The 17,656-nt window shown below is 51.8% G+C and overlaps 8 protein-coding genes across 8 annotated transcripts; 5 read left to right on the forward strand and 3 right to left on the reverse strand.

Moving 5' to 3' along the window:
• Window positions 1–328: 328 nt before the first annotated feature.
• BDV17DRAFT_236731 (transcription elongation factor DST1) lies at window positions 329–2,095 on the reverse strand. Its single transcript, XM_073755871.1, has 2 exons — window positions 1,903–2,095; window positions 329–1,549 (listed from the first exon to the last, which is right to left on the reverse strand). Exon 2 carries the CDS (start codon window positions 1,501–1,503, stop codon window positions 583–585), a length of 921 nt encoding a protein of 306 aa, XP_073610347.1. The 5' UTR covers window positions 1,504–1,549; window positions 1,903–2,095; the 3' UTR covers window positions 329–582.
• A 117-nt stretch (window positions 2,096–2,212) lies between these two features.
• BDV17DRAFT_276843 (GTPase-activating protein RNA1) lies at window positions 2,213–4,084 on the reverse strand. The gene has a single exon (XM_073759381.1). The coding sequence runs from the start codon at window positions 3,886–3,888 to the stop codon at window positions 2,638–2,640; it is 1,251 nt and encodes a 416-aa protein (XP_073610348.1). The 5' UTR covers window positions 3,889–4,084; the 3' UTR covers window positions 2,213–2,637.
• Window positions 4,085–4,275: 191 nt separating this feature from the next.
• Window positions 4,276–4,852, forward strand: BDV17DRAFT_236763 (copper metallochaperone COX17). Its single transcript, XM_073755872.1, has 3 exons — window positions 4,276–4,335; window positions 4,429–4,487; window positions 4,542–4,852. The coding sequence occupies exons 1-3, from the start codon at window positions 4,308–4,310 to the stop codon at window positions 4,680–4,682; spliced, it is 228 nt and encodes a 75-aa protein (XP_073610349.1). The 5' UTR covers window positions 4,276–4,307; the 3' UTR covers window positions 4,683–4,852.
• A 195-nt stretch (window positions 4,853–5,047) lies between these two features.
• BDV17DRAFT_296296 (dolichyl-P-Glc:Man(9)GlcNAc(2)-PP-dolichol alpha-1,3-glucosyltransferase ALG6) lies at window positions 5,048–6,936 on the reverse strand (the record flags this gene model as incomplete). Its single annotated transcript, XM_073763266.1, has 3 exons — window positions 5,048–6,431; window positions 6,485–6,647; window positions 6,696–6,936. 3 exons carry the CDS (start codon window positions 6,934–6,936, stop codon window positions 5,048–5,050), a joined length of 1,788 nt encoding a protein of 595 aa, XP_073610350.1.
• A 152-nt stretch (window positions 6,937–7,088) lies between these two features.
• On the forward strand, window positions 7,089–9,650 carry BDV17DRAFT_236800 (putative nucleolin protein Nsr1). The gene has a single exon (XM_073755874.1). The coding sequence runs from the start codon at window positions 7,778–7,780 to the stop codon at window positions 9,356–9,358; it is 1,581 nt and encodes a 526-aa protein (XP_073610351.1). The 5' UTR covers window positions 7,089–7,777; the 3' UTR covers window positions 9,359–9,650.
• A 1-nt stretch (window position 9,651) lies between these two features.
• BDV17DRAFT_236767 (uncharacterized protein) lies at window positions 9,652–12,143 on the forward strand. Its single transcript, XM_073755873.1, has 2 exons — window positions 9,652–10,367; window positions 10,504–12,143. The coding sequence occupies exons 1-2, from the start codon at window positions 10,250–10,252 to the stop codon at window positions 11,748–11,750; spliced, it is 1,365 nt and encodes a 454-aa protein (XP_073610352.1). The 5' UTR covers window positions 9,652–10,249; the 3' UTR covers window positions 11,751–12,143.
• Window positions 12,144–12,363: 220 nt separating this feature from the next.
• On the forward strand, window positions 12,364–15,888 carry BDV17DRAFT_236872 (tubulin gamma complex associated family protein). Its single transcript, XM_073755876.1, has 2 exons — window positions 12,364–13,832; window positions 13,884–15,888. Exons 1-2 carry the CDS (start codon window positions 12,614–12,616, stop codon window positions 15,662–15,664), a joined length of 3,000 nt encoding a protein of 999 aa, XP_073610353.1. The 5' UTR covers window positions 12,364–12,613; the 3' UTR covers window positions 15,665–15,888.
• BDV17DRAFT_276859 (WKF domain-containing protein) lies at window positions 15,874–17,477 on the forward strand. The gene has a single exon (XM_073759382.1). It carries the CDS (start codon window positions 16,112–16,114, stop codon window positions 17,399–17,401), a length of 1,290 nt encoding a protein of 429 aa, XP_073610354.1. The 5' UTR covers window positions 15,874–16,111; the 3' UTR covers window positions 17,402–17,477.
• Window positions 17,478–17,656: the final 179 nt, after the last annotated feature.

Here is a 17,656-nt window from a genome sequence, read left to right on the forward strand (position 1 = left end):
ATCACACTCTGACACGAATGATCCTAGATGGTCCTTGGCCAATATTATCTAGAGCTTCCTTCGCTTCTTACTGAGGTGAGTAACTCCGGAGTAATCCGTAAGCAGCCTTTGAATTGATTACATTTACTCCCAGTATTGACCCTTCTATTTCACTAACTCTGCGCCACGCGAACATAGGAAGAACTCGAGGCCTGCGAAGCGCATTCCAGTGACGTCTAGACGGGGAACGAGCGTCCTGTCTTTGTTGATATCACAAGACGGTGGAGGATGGTGTATATGCACCCTCATCCGATTCGAAATGGCTTAGGTCAAATTGCGACAAAAGCTAGCATCCGGTAGGGGAGGTAACCTTTACTGAGTGTAGACACCTCAACTTCGGGCTAGCTGACAACAACCCTGGTTTATTCGAGATGGTAATCCTAATAGTGATAATAAGAAGACGGCTACCGTGCAACCGTGCCCTAACCAGCAACAATGACTCCCCCTTTTAAATGACCCTCAAAACTCCGCGCCGCCAGATATAACAGTTGACATACGCATACAGTGCGCAATTAGAAAGAAAATGATGGGTGCTGAGCCAGATTACTGGCGCCATGACTTTCCGCAGTTCAAGCATGTGCAGAACAGTGTCATCGGTTCATCAGCACTGCGGGTCTGAGCCTCGGTGTAGGTGACTTTGCGCTGCCCGCATTTACCGCACTGCAAGCTCTTACTGATACTGCGCTCGGCCTGGGCCACCATGGCCTTGTCCATGTTTTCCTTCTGAATCCTCTGGTCCTTCTCGCGCTGCTCATCGGATCGTAGCTCGTCATGTGTCATTTTCACAAATCGCTCAGGCGCGACCTCATTACTCAGAACGCGAAGACGAAGGTTCGGGTTAGACTTGTTCTTGAGATTCTGGAATAAACTGCGGATCTTGGTGCGGTAGGGTTCTTTGGTTTCTGGACCGAAAGCGTCGTATGCTGCGGCCTCGACTGCTGCGGCCTTTGATAGCACAGCCTTGGGAGGTTCCGTCGTATTTAGGCAAAGTCCGTCATACATCAGACCAATGCAGTTATCGCGCGCTTTGTTTCCCGTCTGGTTGACATCCACTCCATCCGCCTTCCATGTCCGCTTGTCCGGGGGCACTGAAAGCTTCGATTGCTTATCGGACGGCGTGGCGCTGGCCCTTGCCGGAGAGGCAGTTCCATTCTGCGGTGGACGCGGCGATGCGCTCGATCTCTGACTGTTACCTCCTGATCCGGTGGCTTTCTGCTTGTTGACCTCAGTCCGCCATCTGGAAACAACCTCGCTCGCCAGGCGTGCGACTTCCGGTGCTTTGTGCTGCTTGAATTTGTTGACTATGATACCAACGCGAGTAGATCGCAGTAGGTCTTCCGATGCCTTGACACCTCCTTGTAATTCCTTCAGAAGCGACACAATATTGGCGGCGGGTTCATTCTGGGTTGCGGCTTTGGTGAGCGCCTTGGCCTTCAACTCAATCTCTTTCGCATCCATTGCCATTGTGCCGAGAGTATGATTTGGGATCAATTAAGATAAACTGGAAAGACTGTGAAGAGTTAGACCCAGGATGCATAGGCGAAGACAAACTCCGAATGAGAGAAGCGCGAAACGTGAGGCAAGGCGCAAAGTGTAGACCCATGAAAAATACATATTTGGACCGTTAAAGATTGACACTGGTAAGCAAATGCAGAACATAGGAATTTGGATATTGCACAAGGGCCATCAGAATGCTGCTCTTTGCTGCAAGGCCTTTTCTGGAATCTCATATTCGCAACCTGCGCACGTGCCCGTTGGTGGTTGACCAACTAGCTCCAGAAGGCTGAGAGGTCCGAGTCCCTGCATCAATGGCAGGATGGTCAAGCGACAGGATAAGCGGTGGTGTAGTAGGGAGAGACGGACGAGGGGTATATGGTGGACTAAGATCACACTTACCCTCTCGGTCGACAAGACGGATTCACCAGAAGCGTGAGTTGAGGAAGAGAATTCCAACGACGGTGAAAGCAATGCGGTTTTATCGCGTCAATGAGCACGCGACGCCGTTGATAAGGACGAGGTTGCGAGAAGAGGATCTTTAGGAGTTGGTAGAGCGAAGTTGACAAGATGGCGACGGCAGAAGACCTCCGAATCTCTGTCGGAGTGCCAAGCCTGAGTTGCCTATCTGGGAATAGCTGACGTTCGCCGGGGAGGAAAGTACATTGTAGATAGGACCTAAACTGCGAATTCTATGCACATTGATTTATTGTCTTCCTCAAAATTATATACATATCTTGGGGCTATCGACATGCTTTGGGGGCACAAGTAGACAAGTAACGAAATATGTATCCTTCTAATCCTCACGAATTGAAGTACGAGGGTGTTCAGGGCATCACGGGCAGGACAGAAGAGCACGAAAGGCACGTAGGGTGGGATGACCTCATGGTGCCAAAGGGCAGCGTTTCAACGGGAGTATCATGGCGGGAGATTGGTTGCAGGAAGCGCTTATCCCGGGACTGAATGCGCGCAAGCCCACGACTGAGTCGTCCATCAGCGAGGACCATTTTCAGTGTCACTACGCTGATCGGAGTTACTGCCATCGAACTCAATAGTCGGCGGTGGAATTGGAGTGTTGGTATAACATGAAGTGTTGTGGCAGATTTAGATTCCGGTCTTTCCCAGAGCCTCGGCGAGCTTGTCGACGTCCTTGTCGTCCTTCTGGGCAACCTTCTCGTCCTCAGCCTTCTCGGTGTCCTTGACGACCTTTTCGGCCTTCTCCTCTTCCTCTTCCTCCTCTTCCACCTCGTCCTCTTCATCACTCTCGTCCTCCAGTTCGTCCAGTTCATCCACACCCCACATGTCCTCAGGGTCATCGTCCTTGCCATGTTCTTCCTTCCGTGCCTCCAAAAGCTCACTAATTTCAGTCACATTGTTGTCATCTTCCTGGAACTTGTTTCCGTTCAGCTCAATGCGGCGCAGAGCCGGAAGCGCGGTCTTGGCAGCGAACAAAAACTGCTTGACACCCTCTGCTGAAATCTCGTTGTACTGCAGACGAAGAGTCTCAACCTTCTGGTTCTTGGCCTCAGCAAGAGCTTTGGCAACCTTGACACCTCCGCGCGCAGAAAGCAAGCAATCGCCAACGCCCAGTTCACGGAGGGAAGGCCACCCACCGAGAACACTAGCCAAAGCTGTAGATCCAGTCACAGTGAAGGTGTTGTCCTGTAGGTCGAGCACCTCAAGAGCGCTGGCGTGACGAAGACCTTCCTTGAGCAGGTGGGAGATACCCTCCTGTCGAATTCCGTTCTGGGTCATCTTCACGGACCGCATTCCCGCCGCATGTACCTCGTAGGCGCGCGCCCAAGCTGCCATACTGCCATTTTCCAGACGGTTGCGTCCGCAGACAATGCTCTCGAGAAGCGGGACTTCCTTTCCGCCCTTGCGCGCTTCCTCTTTGCGCTCAGCAAGCTCGGTAAGAGCCTTTGCAATGTTCGACCCAGCTTCAGGACCCATGCCATTGTTGTTGAGAATCAGATGACGAAGAGGGGCGTGGCGGGAGAGGAAGTCGACGAGTGGCTTCTGGGTGTTGGCGCCGAAAGCATTGTCGGAAAGGTTGATGGTGTGAAGAGTCGAGATCTCGAGGAGCGCATTGAGGAGGAAGGTAAGAGCGGCAGGAATCTCGCTGAGCAAACGGGAGGTGAAGATATCTGCGAGTTCGGCAACCTCAAGACTCTTCTGCGTGGAAAGGGCGGCGGCGAGGCGTTCGGAAGCTGGGACACCGAGAGTGTTTCCGCCGAGTCTGATTTCGGTGTAGTCAGTGCTCTCGAGCAGAGGTTTGATGTGAGCTTCGATATCTTCAGCGGAGTCCAGCTTCAGACCCTTGCCTTCGAGAGAGAAGATCTTTGGAGGGGCCATGGTGGGGTAGATCTGGGAAGTATGAATGCAAAACCACGAGTGTTGAAGATGAAAAAGAGAAGAAACGCGGTAATCTAGAATAAAAATATAGGAATATCAAACAAAGCAAGTCAATCGAGCAAATTTCAGAGAGTGTGGTGGAAAAGGACGTGTTGAAAGAGGGGCACAAGGCAATCCGAAGCCACAGCAACGAAATAATAAAATGTCAATAATAAAAGGAGAACCGCCGATCGATCGCCGCTCCGGTTGCCCGCAGGGGCCACTTCCGCTGTTTCCGCCCGGCGCATCTCAACTGCTCGCATTATTATTAATCAAGCACGCCTCTAATTGGGAACAACTCCAGAGCATTATTGAACCCTTCCTCTCCTTTGTCATTCGCTAATTGCCGTCTTTAATCACTTCCAACAATCTTTGACATAATGTCGTGGCTTTTCGGATCATCCAGCGGTAAGCCGATCCTCTGGCGACATCCGATCTCTGCCGCCTGTCGAGTGCGCTTCAACCGGAACATGTTGCTAACGAATTCAATTCCAGGCTCAGCCGAGAAGACTTCTGTCCCCGTCGCGACCGAGGCACCAGCAACAACAGAGAAACCCAAGGTTCGTACAGAACAAACGAACAATCACCGAGCAGTCCGAGTTAACTGTTGCTAGCCATGCTGCGTATGCAAGACCGAAAAGACCGCCCGAGACGACTGCATGCTCTTCTCCAAATCCGATGACCCGGCGCAGGAATGCAAGTCCACGATCGAACAATACAAGGCCTGCATGGCTGGATTTGGGTTCAAGGTCTAAGTTCTGCTCCATCGGCGCGGAGACGGTCTAGCAGTTATGTATAATACAGCGTTGCATGGGTACCTCGTCGTTTGATAGAATAGAAGTAGACCGCTGCGGCATCAGCTTCGGTGTTTATGGTCATGGGCTTATCTGGGTTTAGTGTACATTAGGTTGCATTTATGGACACGGTAGAAATACTCCCCTTTCCTACTACCACGCTCGGAAATAAACATGCATTGGTTCTTGCAAGCATATCTGATGTATGAGAAGTCGCTGTAAGGTGCCGCCGAGAAGGTACTCAAATCATTTCGACCATTTGAGAAAGGGGGTATCATTGTGAGTGAATAACCTCTATACTATAATCTCCAAGTTTCTGCACGCGTTCACTGGTCTTTCTTACGAATCTCCTCAACTCTGAAATCCATGCGGCGAGACTGACTGATCAGTTTCCACAAGCACCAGAGGTACGAGAGTCCAAAACCCCCAGCACCAATGAGAACATTCAGGACCACCCATAGGTCTGGTTTTCCAGGTGGGGGAGGAACAAAAGCCTCCAGCACATGCCATCCTATCATGGCGAGATAGAACAGAGAGTGGATCAATTTTGTGAGACCATGGGGTTCGGTGTCTGCTTCTGTTTCCCCAGAAGCGGAGGACTTTTGATGGCGGTAAACCTGCCACGATGTTGGGGGAAGACCCATAAGATAGGCCCAAAGATATGTCACGATGAAGTATGGGACCCGGAGGCCATCGCGCTTGAGCAGCGGATATAACGTCCAAGAGCCAAGGACATTCGCCCAACCTACCCATGCCCGGGTATCCTTGTTGAGACCTCCGTCACCAGCGAGTAGCAGGGACACGGGCAGTAGCGGTAACAAAACGCTTTTTTCATGAACCTGGAAAGAGAAGAGGAAGAAACCCCAACCAACAGTGGCAAATGCTGGAAGTAGAATCGAAGCGCGGGGGTGGCGGAAGATGATGACGCAAGGTATCAGAATAGATGCTAAGGTAGCACCGAGAGACACACGTTTCAGCAAGTCGGGTTCATATCGATGGAGTTTGTAGAAAGTGTGAATGGCACACCAAGCGTTCGCCACTTTGTCTTCGAAGAGACCTCGCGAAAAGGGAAATATTCGGTGAACCACCTGAGCCAACTGGAAAAGAATCAAGTAAAGTGACGAATTACGGTCCAGCTGAATGGGAAGAGCCTGGAGCAGAGGTGGCTCTTGGGTTGATTGCAGATTCTTCCTTGCCTCGGAGCTGGTTGCGCCGAGCAGAAGCGGAAGAAAAAGAACAGTAAAGGCCCCGAGTGTGACAAGTGAGATGCTGAGAAGTCGGATAAACCGAGGCCGCGGGAAGACGCAGACACCTAGTAGGAATGCGAACATCACCGGGGCATAATATAGAGCCATCTGCTTAAACCCTAGCGCTCCGACGAAGAAGATACATGCCCAAAGCATGCGCCCTGCCAGTATAGCATCTAGAGATGCAACAAACAAGCCCAGCATCACCGTGTTATACTGAAAATGGCCGTGGTCGATAAGTATGGTAGCTGGCTGCAGAAGGATGGCACTAAGTGCAATTGAAGACGACCATACAGGCACTGCTTGCATGCGGGTGTAACGGCGCAAAAAATTGACAATTGCCGGAATGTAGACAAGATACTCGGATACGACGACTGTTGCACGCATGAATACCTTCAAGAGAGGGTCTTCGAGGCCGCGCGACGAATCTAATGCAAACCATGCAGGATCAAAAACAGAGCCGCTGCTCGCGATTAGAATGTCCTGGAAACACTACATGGGGATCATTGAACGTACACTTTCCCAAGCAACCAGCTATGGTATGCTGTCAATGGCGGGTAATCCAGCCCCCAGTACTGGAGATCGTATGTATACCATTTCGACAAAGGCAGGTGGATGGTTATCTCCATCCAATGGCGCTGGGCTTCAAAATCACCGTGCATTGGAGGAATGTTGAACCCTAATTTGGTCAATACGCAATTTCCCTCACTGCAGCTTTCTGGCGTACCTGAATATCCCCACAGACTGACGGCCCAGCGAAACAGGCCCACTGTCATCAGAACAAGTGGGAGAATGAGCCATTGTGAGACACCAGCGCGAGCGCCCCATAGAAAAGAGACCAACGGAAATGCAGGCGCAAGGTTGCCCTCTCCAGTATCTACAGTCAGTGAATTATTCGAGCCAGCGAAGAGTGCGGTGGACTTTCTCTTCTTGCGCGGGCGATACGAAGAGGGGTTGGGAGGCGCCATGTTGGTTGATGACGGTCAATGGTCTCCCATTGAATAAAAAGAACTTTGGACAAGGGAACGCAGCAATAAATAGAAAAAAAGAAAGCACAAGGTCAGGAAAGGAACGGCATGAGTTCAATTGACGAGGAGAGGTGGTCAAGTTCAACCCTGGACACTCCGAGAACTGAGCCAAAAGTACCTTGTCCAAGGTCCCCACTTTTCTCCCGGCGGAGTTCCTAGTCTAGTCTAGGGCCAGTAGGCGGTGTAAGTACCTTAACAGTACAGAGTCTTTCTGCCAGCCTTCCGATTTTTTTTTCTCTTATCAGTCGGGTGCTCCGAACTTTTTCTTCCTCTCTTCCATCTCTGCCAACTTCCCTACTTTTCCACCAAGGAAACAAGCTCGACTTATTCTCTTGGTTTATCACTTCGATTTGTTTTCCCTTGTTTAATTCATCTTCTACTGACGTGGGAGCGCAAGCTGTATCTTCTCAGATACACTTCAACAGACATCTTGTTTGAGGGCTTTTTTACACTGAGGGCTGTGGGCTGTAGCATCTATTTGTGGGATCTTACCATCTTCTTGAGGGTTTCATATCATAGACAGTTGCATATCTCCTGTCCGTTTCTGTGGGCTTGAACATTGTCCGTTGTGGGTTACTTGTGGGCATACATTCAGTCGTGTTTAAATCACTTCTGGAACATATTGAACTTTGTGGGATCTCAAATCGGGTGATTGAGGGCTTGCCGCACTATCAATTTTGCCTGTTTTCAGAACACATATATCAGGTAAGTCTTGCTCCCGGTGTCCTGCATTATCGCGGCTAGACGTTGTACCTAACGACATTTCCGTGCACCAGTCACAATGTCGAAGACCAAGTCCGTTAACAAGAAGGGCTCCGAGAAGCCCACCGACAAGGCTTTGAGCAAGGTCAAGGATGCCGGCGTCACCAAGGCTGCTCAGTCGCCCAAGGCCAAGAGCAAGCAGATCGCTAAGGAGATTGCCTCCAAGGAGAAGAAGACCAAGAGCAAGAAGAAGGAGCCTACTCCTAGCAGCAGCTCTGAGTCCGAGTCTGAGTCCGAGTCTGCGTCCGAGTCCGAGTCTTCCAGCTCTAGCGAGAGCGAAAGTGAGGACAAGAAGCCCGCCAAGGAGGTCAAGAAGCCTGCTAAGAAGGATGAGTCGTCCTCCGAGTCTGAGTCCGATACGAGCGATGAGGAGATGAAGGATGCCTCCAGCAGCGAGAGCGAAAGTGAGAGCGAGAGCGAGAGTGAGGAGGAGAAGAAGCCGGCTAAGGCTGGCAAGGCTGAGCCTAAGGCGGCTAAGAAGGCCGAGTCTAGCGACTCCGAGTCCTCTGACTCTGAATCCGAGTCCGACTCTGAGTCTTCTGAGGAAGAGAAGCCCAAGGCTGCCGCCGCCGCTGAGGAGTCCTCTGACTCTGAGTCCGACTCTGAGAGTGATGACGAGGCCCCCGCCAAAGCCAAGAAGGCCGACGCGAAGCCCTCCAAGGAGGAGTCCGATGATTCTGATTCCGACAGCTCCGAGGGTTCTTCGGATTCTTCTGACTCTGATAGCTCCGAGTCCGAGTCCGAGGACAGCGAGAAGCCCAAGGACTCCAAGAAGCGCAAGGCCGAGGAAGAGCCTGCTGCCGCTTCTAAGAAGTCCAAGACTGATGAAGAAGGTGCCTCTGCTAACCTCTTCGTCGGCAACCTTTCCTGGAACGTCACCGAGGAGTGGCTTCAGCAGGAGTTCGAGAGCTTCGGTGAGCTCTCGGTCCGCATCATGACTGAGCGCGACACTGGTCGCTCCCGTGGTTTCGGTTACGTTGAATTCACCAACGCCGCCGATGCCGCCAAGGCCTATGAGGCTATGAAGGAAGCCGAGATCGATGGCCGCAAGATCAACCTCGACTACGCTACCGGACGTCCTGCCAACAAGGACCAGGGCGGCTTCAAGGAACGCGCTCAGAACCGTGCCCGCTCTTTCGGCGACCAGGCTAGCCCCGAGAGCGACACCCTCTTCGTTGGTAACCTGCCCTTCAGCGCCAACGAGGACTCTGTGCACGAGGTCTTCGGTGGTCAGGGAACCGTCCTTGGTATTCGTCTCCCTACCGACATGGAGTCCGGCCGGCCCAAGGGTTTCGGCTACGTCCAGTACTCGTCCGTGGATGAAGCTCGCCAGGCCTTCAACGAACTCCAGGGAGCTGAGATTGATGGCCGTCCTGTCCGCTTGGACTTCAGCACTCCTCGCGCTAACAACGGAGGCGACCGTGGCGGTCGTGGCGGTGGTCGCGGGGGTTTCGGTGGCCGTGGTGGTCGTGGTGGTCCTCGCGGCGGCGGTCGTGGAGGCCGTGGTGGTTTCGGTGGACGCGGCGGCGGTGCTGGAGGCCCCCCTAACCGTGCCAGGGGCGGTATCCCTGAGTTCAAGGGTACCAAGATGACCTTTTAGACAATAGTGGGATTTCTCTCTGCCGTCTTTCGGGTTGTATTTCAAAATCTTGCGGTAATGCTGTATTTTATTAGGTAACCAGGGAAAAGTTCTGTCTGTTTAGTTTAGGTTAACTTGCTTAATAGCTTGCATGAGATAGGCTCTCAATGAATAATTTTTTCACGACGACTTTTATGGCTTGTGACTGAATTCCCTTCAGTTGCGTTGTCTGTTGATAACGTCAGGGCGAGGCTTGGCATCTTTATTCTTAGGCGCCGCTCGACTGCCCGCGATTCTCCACCTCTTCTCTTATCTGATCTGTTCCCACTCTCTCTTCCACACTGCGTGGATTATCTGCATAATCCTCTGTGTTATCTTTGTCGGCCTTACTTCCCTTGTCCTCGTGAGTGGCGCTGCTACGCCCTAGCCGGACAGTCTCACTGGTCCTGTGTCGATCCTCTGCAGGCAGGTGGTTGAGGGCAAGTCAGCTGTCATCGATCTGATGATTCTTCAATCCCATACACCGTCACAAACCCATAGCATCCTCAGCCAGGCGCACTCGAGCTCCTCTTTTGTCTTCGGGTCACTCTGAAGGCTCAGATTCTACTCGTGCTGGTGCAAGCCTCTACAAAGGGTCTCTTTGGTTGAGTATCTCAGGCGATCGCCAAAAGTCTGGGTCGCTTTCTCCACGAACCCCACCATCATTGTCTGGCTTGACCGCTGCTCCTTGACGGGTTGAACCACCAGACATTCGGCCCTCTCTCCCTCCTTGTGGGCTGACAATTCGTGAGGACTTGTTCTGTACCCCTCGTCCTTCCACGGCAGCTATTCTTTTATTCTTCTGCATCCTCTCGTCCTCATACAATAATACCATATAACCGCCGCCCTTTCGTCGACTTGACCTACAGCATAATGCAGCCAAATCATTATGACCATCTAGGTCAGGCGCAGGACGAACCCAGAGCTACTTCTGGCCGAGTGACGCGGGATGCGCTCCAGTCACGTTCAGGCATGCCCTTTAGATCAGAAGGTAAGTTCTCCTTGATGAAGGCATCCAGACATCTTGCGCCTTGCTCCGTCTACACTCCATTAACATCCATCAACACCCATGTTTGACCGTCCTGCCGCCAGTATCATTGCCATGTACTCACTACAGTATTACATAGATTCGTGGATCGAAGTGTCCTCCCAACCGTCTTCCTCGTCGCTATCCTCGGCTGCAACCACAGATGATATAATTACCACTGGCCTCCGTGTCCAGCAAACCGAGTCCGATCATCATCGCCGAAACCGCCGCCGGCGCCTGCAGCGCCTGGCGGCTGTCACCACCGCACAGATCGATTACTCCTCTCACGAGCCTAGCAGTAGTCAGGATGAATACGATGAGAGTGAAAGTGAATCAGACCGCGTCATGACCAGTTCGAATGAGGATATTGCTCGTCCATATCCTGTCGGGCCCTCTTTCCCACATACTGCTACGCTTCCAACTGCTTCGGATGTTATGCCATCCAGTGATGAGGACGATAATTCGACTGCGCTTGGAATGCGCGTAAGCGCATCACCCTTTGTCCCTCAGCCCAATGCCTTCTCTCATCCTCCTGCTTCTGAAGGCCCTTCGTGGACTGGGCCTACCGAAGCTCGCCGTTCACGGCCTATTAGCGACGTATCTACTTCCAGTCGTCGGACAGCTATACGGAGGAACTCTCAAGCTAGCATTCGTTCGTCTCATCGGCCGTCGAATCAGCAGCATAGCCCTTACAATGTCATTTCGCCTTCTTACCACGCCGACCACGACGCCGCACTTCGTGCCAGTCTCTCGACTTTGCTCTCTTGTGCAGCTGCGGCTCGAGGTCTTCCAAAGTCTGAGTCGCAACCTGCGCCATCTGGACCACCTAGGGCCAACCCAGCATCATTTCGGCTGGTGTCAGAATCGGTGGCTATGGGAGATGAAGTCAACGAAGAAGAAGCTCCATCAGACATAGAAATGCGCGCTTCACCCCGGACGCAGCGGCCTTGGAAACCTCAGCAACCTGTATCACCATACTCCCCGCGGGAGACTTCTTCGGGGCGGGCAAAGCGGCGGCCCAGTCCTTCAAAAGACCGTGGATCTAGTCACTCTGTCACAAAGAAGAGTCGCCGGACGGGTACTACAGAGTCGTCTTCCGCGGTGATGACCTGGGTTATCAGTGCGGGTGTCGTCGTGCTTTTTTCCGCCATTAGCTTTTCGGCCGGATATGTTCTTGGCCGGGAAGTTGGCAAATTGGAAGCAAGCACTGGGATTAACTCTGTCCTAGGAGAGACTGGCGGTCCGGGAAGCAGGGCATCAGTAGCCTGTGGTCAAGAAGCAGTTCGGGGCAGCCTTAAGCGTTTCCGATGGAGCCCTGGCTCCAGTGGGTCTGGGGTAATTGCCTGAAGGACGTGTCACTGCATTTGAGAACATGAGGTTTACGGATATGAGATTTACGGAAACGAACGCGATGCCGATAACGATAACTATGTTTGGTACCATGATGATTTGGGGATTTTCTGGAACGGAGGATACGGGGGTTTCTTTTCCGTTTTTCTATTGCTTCAGGCTAATCGAGTTTTGCATAGCAGTTTTGATATGAGTTAGGGACAAGCAAAAGTCTCTTGCAGAGCTGGTTTTGGTTCAGCACATGAGGGCTGATATTGTTCCCGGGAGTCCATTTTCGCGGGTCTATGTCTTTTCATTTGTTTTGTCTATGTTAATAGCAAGTTATACCCATCGTCTCCGGAATCTCATATGTTGACAAACTTGGGTCAATGAAATCATGAACATCACCAATCTGCCGTCATAAACAACGGATCGTATAATACGTTATCATTTCATCGAGTATAGTTCCCATGGTATCAGGAATAAGGTAGGTTTTCCTCATGGCGAGTAGTTTATGTATGCTATGGATGTAGTTGTTAGGCTTGGCAGTCTCGTCAAAACAACCTGTTTGTCGCGTTTGACAACGTGTGTTTCTATCGAGACCGAGTTCTGCTACGATTGTTCGCTCACTGAACCGCAGCAGCAGCTATAGATGTTGCTTTTTGAGCTTGGTATGCGTGAAGCGCTAGCGAATACTCGATAACACACACATCGACTGCTCTTCGCCTCGAATCGCGTTCCAAAGCCCCGCGTCCAGTCGCGTCCTCCCCCGAAAGTGCCATCCGGCGAAAGAAATACAGAGCGCCCATACCCTATCACGCTCGACTCGAAGGGCTTGTTGCGAAGTCTCTCACGCGGTCGCATCCGGGGGAGGAGAAATAATGTCGACCCGACACCCTGCACGTCCACGTCGTATCGATGACGCCCTTTCCCAGCTCGTCGACTCTCTCACTCCCCCGCTACCTCTATCCGCCGTTAGCGACGAATACTCAGAAGATGCCGAAGAAGCCCTCGCTGCGGCGGAAGAACAGCGCCATCATGGACTCCTCGAACATGCGTGGCGCACGATAGACGCGCATGCAAACTCCGCGGATAACCCAACGTCGCCGTCCGGGGGGTTGGGGATTGGGCGCCGAGGGAGCATAGCAGGCGCAGAGAATATTAACAACGCGTCAGACCTGATTAAGAGGAAGCTACTACGTGAAAATGCGAGCCCCGATAAGGCTGTTCGGTTCTCGAATCTATACTCGCGCCTCTTGACGCAGCCTGTGCTATCGCAAAAATGGGGAATATTATATTTATTGTACCGACTGTCGAGCGCAGATAACGCTGAAGAGGCCGCGCATGAGGAGGACGGTAGGCCGCGCAGCCCACTGATGGACCAGGTCAAATTACAAAGAATGCTGGCGAAGGACGAAAGAACGGGGAGCGGAGTGGCGCCAAGCTCAGATGATGATGGTATAGCTGTCAGCTCATCGGCGTCTCAGATAGCTGCCCGGCTCGAACGAAAGACATCGTTGCGACGGCCGGATATGGAAAGGGAGAGAGAAAGGGAACAAGAAGTGGAGCACGGAGCAGCACCTGAACGGCTACGTATGAGCCGCCAGTATGAGCCTGAACCAAGAGAGCCCCCTGCGGAGGAGCAGCATCAGGAACCGGAAAGGGAACGAGCGGCGAACAGGCCCGTTGAATCAGGTCTTTTGCGCGATCTTCCATTCAACCTACAGGGTTTATCTTCCACCGACCTACAGTTCATGTCAGCTTCGACACTCAAGTTGCCCTCCACATTACCTCTTCCTATGGTCTCCATCCTGAATACTCTAGCCGAGCCATGCTTGCTATACCGGAGCCTTTCAAGATTTGTTGAAGGCAGTAGCGAGGGTCTCATTAGTCAGAGTCTGCGGGCAGCTCTTTCAAATGAACTTCGCTCTTATCTAGGCTTAGTCGCAACGCTGGAAGGCGAGATCCGAAGGGCACTAGCTGCGCCAGAAGAATCTAGTGGCCCCAAAAGTGGCGTGACGTTGAAAAGATGCGTTGTCTGGACAAGAGATGCGACAATGGCACTGCGTTTGATGAGTCTAATTGTTGAGGAAGCTCAAAGTATGCTTTGCCTTTCCTGCTTTGATATGCTGACATACTGATGTTCTACAGACAAGAAAGGAGGCCAAGTGATATCCTTGATTCATAGCTTCTCAACATCACATGGAGACCCCTTCGTGTGTAACTTTGCGGAGAAACTTCTCGCGCATGTTACGAGGCCCTTTTACGATATGTTGCGCCTTTGGATCTATGATGGCGAATTGTCAGACCCCTACAAAGAATTCTTCGTCGTTGAACCAGAGTTCCGGCCAAGTACAGATCCGCGTCGCATCGCAACCAGTGTCTGGGAAGACAAATACAAACTCGAGGATGATATGGTGCCCTCGATCATCACTCAGGACTTTGCCAAAAAGGTCTTCCTTATCGGCAAGTCCCTGAATTTTATCAGATACGGCTGCGGCGATTCTGGGTGGGTTGAAGCGTATTCCAAAGAGGCGTCCAAGGAGCTGCGTTATGGGGACACGGCTAGTCTTGAAACCTCAATCGATGAGGCCTATAAGACTACAATGGCACGGCTGATCTACCTCATGGACGACAAGTTCAAGCTCTTTGATCATCTTCATGCACTCAAGAAATATCTGTTGCTGGGCCAAGGTGATTTCATTGCTCTATTGATGGAGTCATTGGCGTCAAATCTCGATCGCCCAGCAAACTCACAATACCGTCACACGCTCACTGCCCAGTTGGAGCATGCCATTCGTGCATCCAATGCGCAGTATGACTCTCAGGATGTTCTTCGGCGCCTGGACGCACGTATGTTGGAGCTCAGCCACGGAGAGATTGGATGGGACTGTTTTACTCTCGAATACAAGATTGACGCTCCTGTCGACGTCGTCATCACACCATGGGGCTCGACACAATACCTCAAGGTTTTCAATTTCCTATGGCGTGTGAAACGCGTCGAGTTCTCCTTGGGCAGCACCTGGCGACGGTGCATGACTGGCGCCAGGGGAGTTCTGGGGAGCGTGGATTACAAGGTCGGCGCCGACTGGAAGCTCGCCCGCTGCGTTATTGCGGAAATGATTCATTTTGTCTGCCAGTTACAATACTATATCCTCTTTGAGGTCATCGAGTCCAGCTGGGACCAATTACAGGCGTCCGTTTCCAAACCAGGGTGTACGCTTGATGACCTGATCGAAGCTCACACCAAATACCTCAACTCCATCACACACAAGGGCCTCTTGGGCTCCTCAACTTCGCCAAAGAACAGTTCCGCCAGCAAACCGGAAGAAGGATTCCTAGCCCAACTACACCACATTCTTAAGATAATGCTAGCGTACAAAGACGCCGTTGATGGACTTTACTCATTCTCCGTCGCCGAATTCACTAGACGACAAGAGCTAAGCGCTAAGATCGAGACACGCACCGCTCAAGGACAATGGGGAGTCTCGGAACGCGATCTCCTCTCTTCCCGCCACAGCCAGGCTCACCGAGTCGCCTCTGCATCCTCATCCTTCTCTCACACTCCAAACTTCGCAACCGTCGCCGACGAGGCCCCTACCCCGTCATCACTTGCAGGCCACGATCTCTCCACAGACGACCACATGCTCCCATCCCTCCGTACTCGACTCCGCGACCTCTCTGTGGAGTTCCGCTCCCGCTTAAATGTTCTGCTTGGTGATCTTGCCTATCAGCCAGATGTGGATATGCGGTTTTTAGGGGTGGTCATGAATTTCAACGAGGTTTACGAGCCCGTCCGGCGGCGAAGAACGGGTGCTACCTCTCGAGACAAGGAGCGAGCAAGGCGGAAAGCACCACCACCTGCGGGTGGTACTGAGGCTCAGCCACAGGTCAGAAGGGAGTCCTCAAGAAAAGACACAAACGGGCAATAGGTATGAGGCGCTTTACATTGGTATTTGTCGTTTTCTTCTGGCATTGCGAGGGCCGGGGCATGATTGTTTCTGGAGTCAGGTGGGAAAATAGGGAAGTCTAGAGTGTTCAAGGTTGACGTGAACTTGATGATTCTACGATGCGCTCACTCATATAGATATTACACTGCCACTGCATATAACCCTGTAGATATGTCGCTTCCTTCTATTTTGTTCCTTCTATAGTCCCGTATTGGTTATCTTATCGGACGGGGCCGTTATCGAACCTTATCACGTGGAAAATTTCCCCCAGCCTCAGAAGCAATAATAATTTCTTAACAGGAAACGTACGGAAACCTCGCGCTATCAGACACGAATATTCCGATAGAGACCTCAAAAATAAGACCTGCATCTGTACGCGACTCGAAACACCTACCCAACAACCACGCTTCACCCCACATTATCGCCGCAATGGCCGAAAAAAAAAAATCGCGCTCGAAGCGATCAAGCTCGAGCTCGAGCTCCAAGTCTAAGCGCACAAAGGGCGAGGCCGACACCGATGTCCCTACGAAGGATGCAGACACGAAACTAGAAGAAGAGACCAAGGAAAATACCGCCAATGGCGATATCGACGGTGAAAAGAAGCAGAAGAGCAAGAGCATGAAGCGGAGACATGGCGGTGATGAGCAGGATGGGGACTCTGCGCCTTTGAGTGAGGAGAAGAAGCAAAAGAAGGAGGAGGAAGATGGTGAGGGTCAGCCCAAGAGTAAGAAGAAGAGGGTTTCTTTTTCGGCGGAGGCGAAAGTGAAGTCTCCCTCCCCGTCTCCGGTAGAAGAGGACGAGGAGGCGGACGATGAGGATGCGGACACTAGCAAGGCGGAGAAGAAAAGGAAGAAGAAGGAGAAAAGGGAGAAACGGGAGAAGAATAAAGACAAGATTGGAAGCTCTACGCGTACGGATTCTACGAAAACGGGCTCAAAAGACGGCGAATCGCCTGTCCTTTTCTACCTCAGTCAATACCACAACGACCGGCCCGCGTGGAAATTTCAAAAAATTCGCGAAATCCAGCTCTTCAAGCATATCCTGTCACTTGAGCATATCCCTCATACTTACGAGTCCGCTCTCCTGGCCTACCTGCAAGGTTTACGAGGCGAGGCAGCTAAGCAACGGTTGCGGGAAGTCGCTCAGGCCGCCATCAAGACTGATGTCGAGGAAACGAAGGAGGCTAATGTTGATCTCGCTGAGAAGCCCTCTGATGACCTGGCACCATCACCTACGGTCAACTACCGAAAAGCCGTCTACGCCTTCCGAACAAAGTTGACTGAAAGCGGCTGGACCGAGGATCTAGGCGAAGCCTTTGAGCAATTGGACGATGAGATGCTGAAGAGGTTTCAGAAGAGGCGACGCGCGGAGGTTATATTCTTTGCTATGGACGGACGGGTCTTCACCATGTCGAATCTGAAAGCGCCGCCACAGCAAAAGAAGGATGCGAAGCAGCAGAACCAGGTCGCGAATAAGAAGAAGAAGAATCGGACTGCGGTCGTGGATTTCTCGAGCAGTAGCGACAGCGACAGCGATAGCGAGGATGACGACAGCAAGAAGAAGTCTCCGGCGAAGACTCAGCCCGAAAAGAGTCAACCACCTAAGAAAAAGAAGAAGAATCGGACTGCCATTGTGGAGATATCGAGCAGTAGTGAGAGCTCTTCGTCCGATTCGAGCAGCGACAGCGATTCGGACAATTCGTCTTCTTCTTCGTCATGATTTTTAGGGCACTTCAATACGGTCCTACCGCTTCCCTCTAACGCAGTAGTCGTCACAGCCTATTGATAGATCATCGCTCTCGTTCTGATTCTTGAATGTCAAAAGTTCTGATATCCTGACAGCATCACGGCGTTTTTCAGCATTCAATGGCCATTCAACGTTTCTGGCGGATAATTGGCATTATGAAAGTCGCAGAATATAGTCTATAGAACACTCAAAAATCGAATGTATATATTCTTCAGAAAATATTGATTT

Source organism: Aspergillus undulatus (genome assembly GCF_047715775.1).
Source record: "Aspergillus undulatus strain CBS 261.88 unplaced genomic scaffold BDV17scaffold_88, whole genome shotgun sequence".
Lineage (NCBI taxonomy): Eukaryota > Fungi > Ascomycota > Eurotiomycetes > Eurotiales > Aspergillaceae > Aspergillus > Aspergillus undulatus.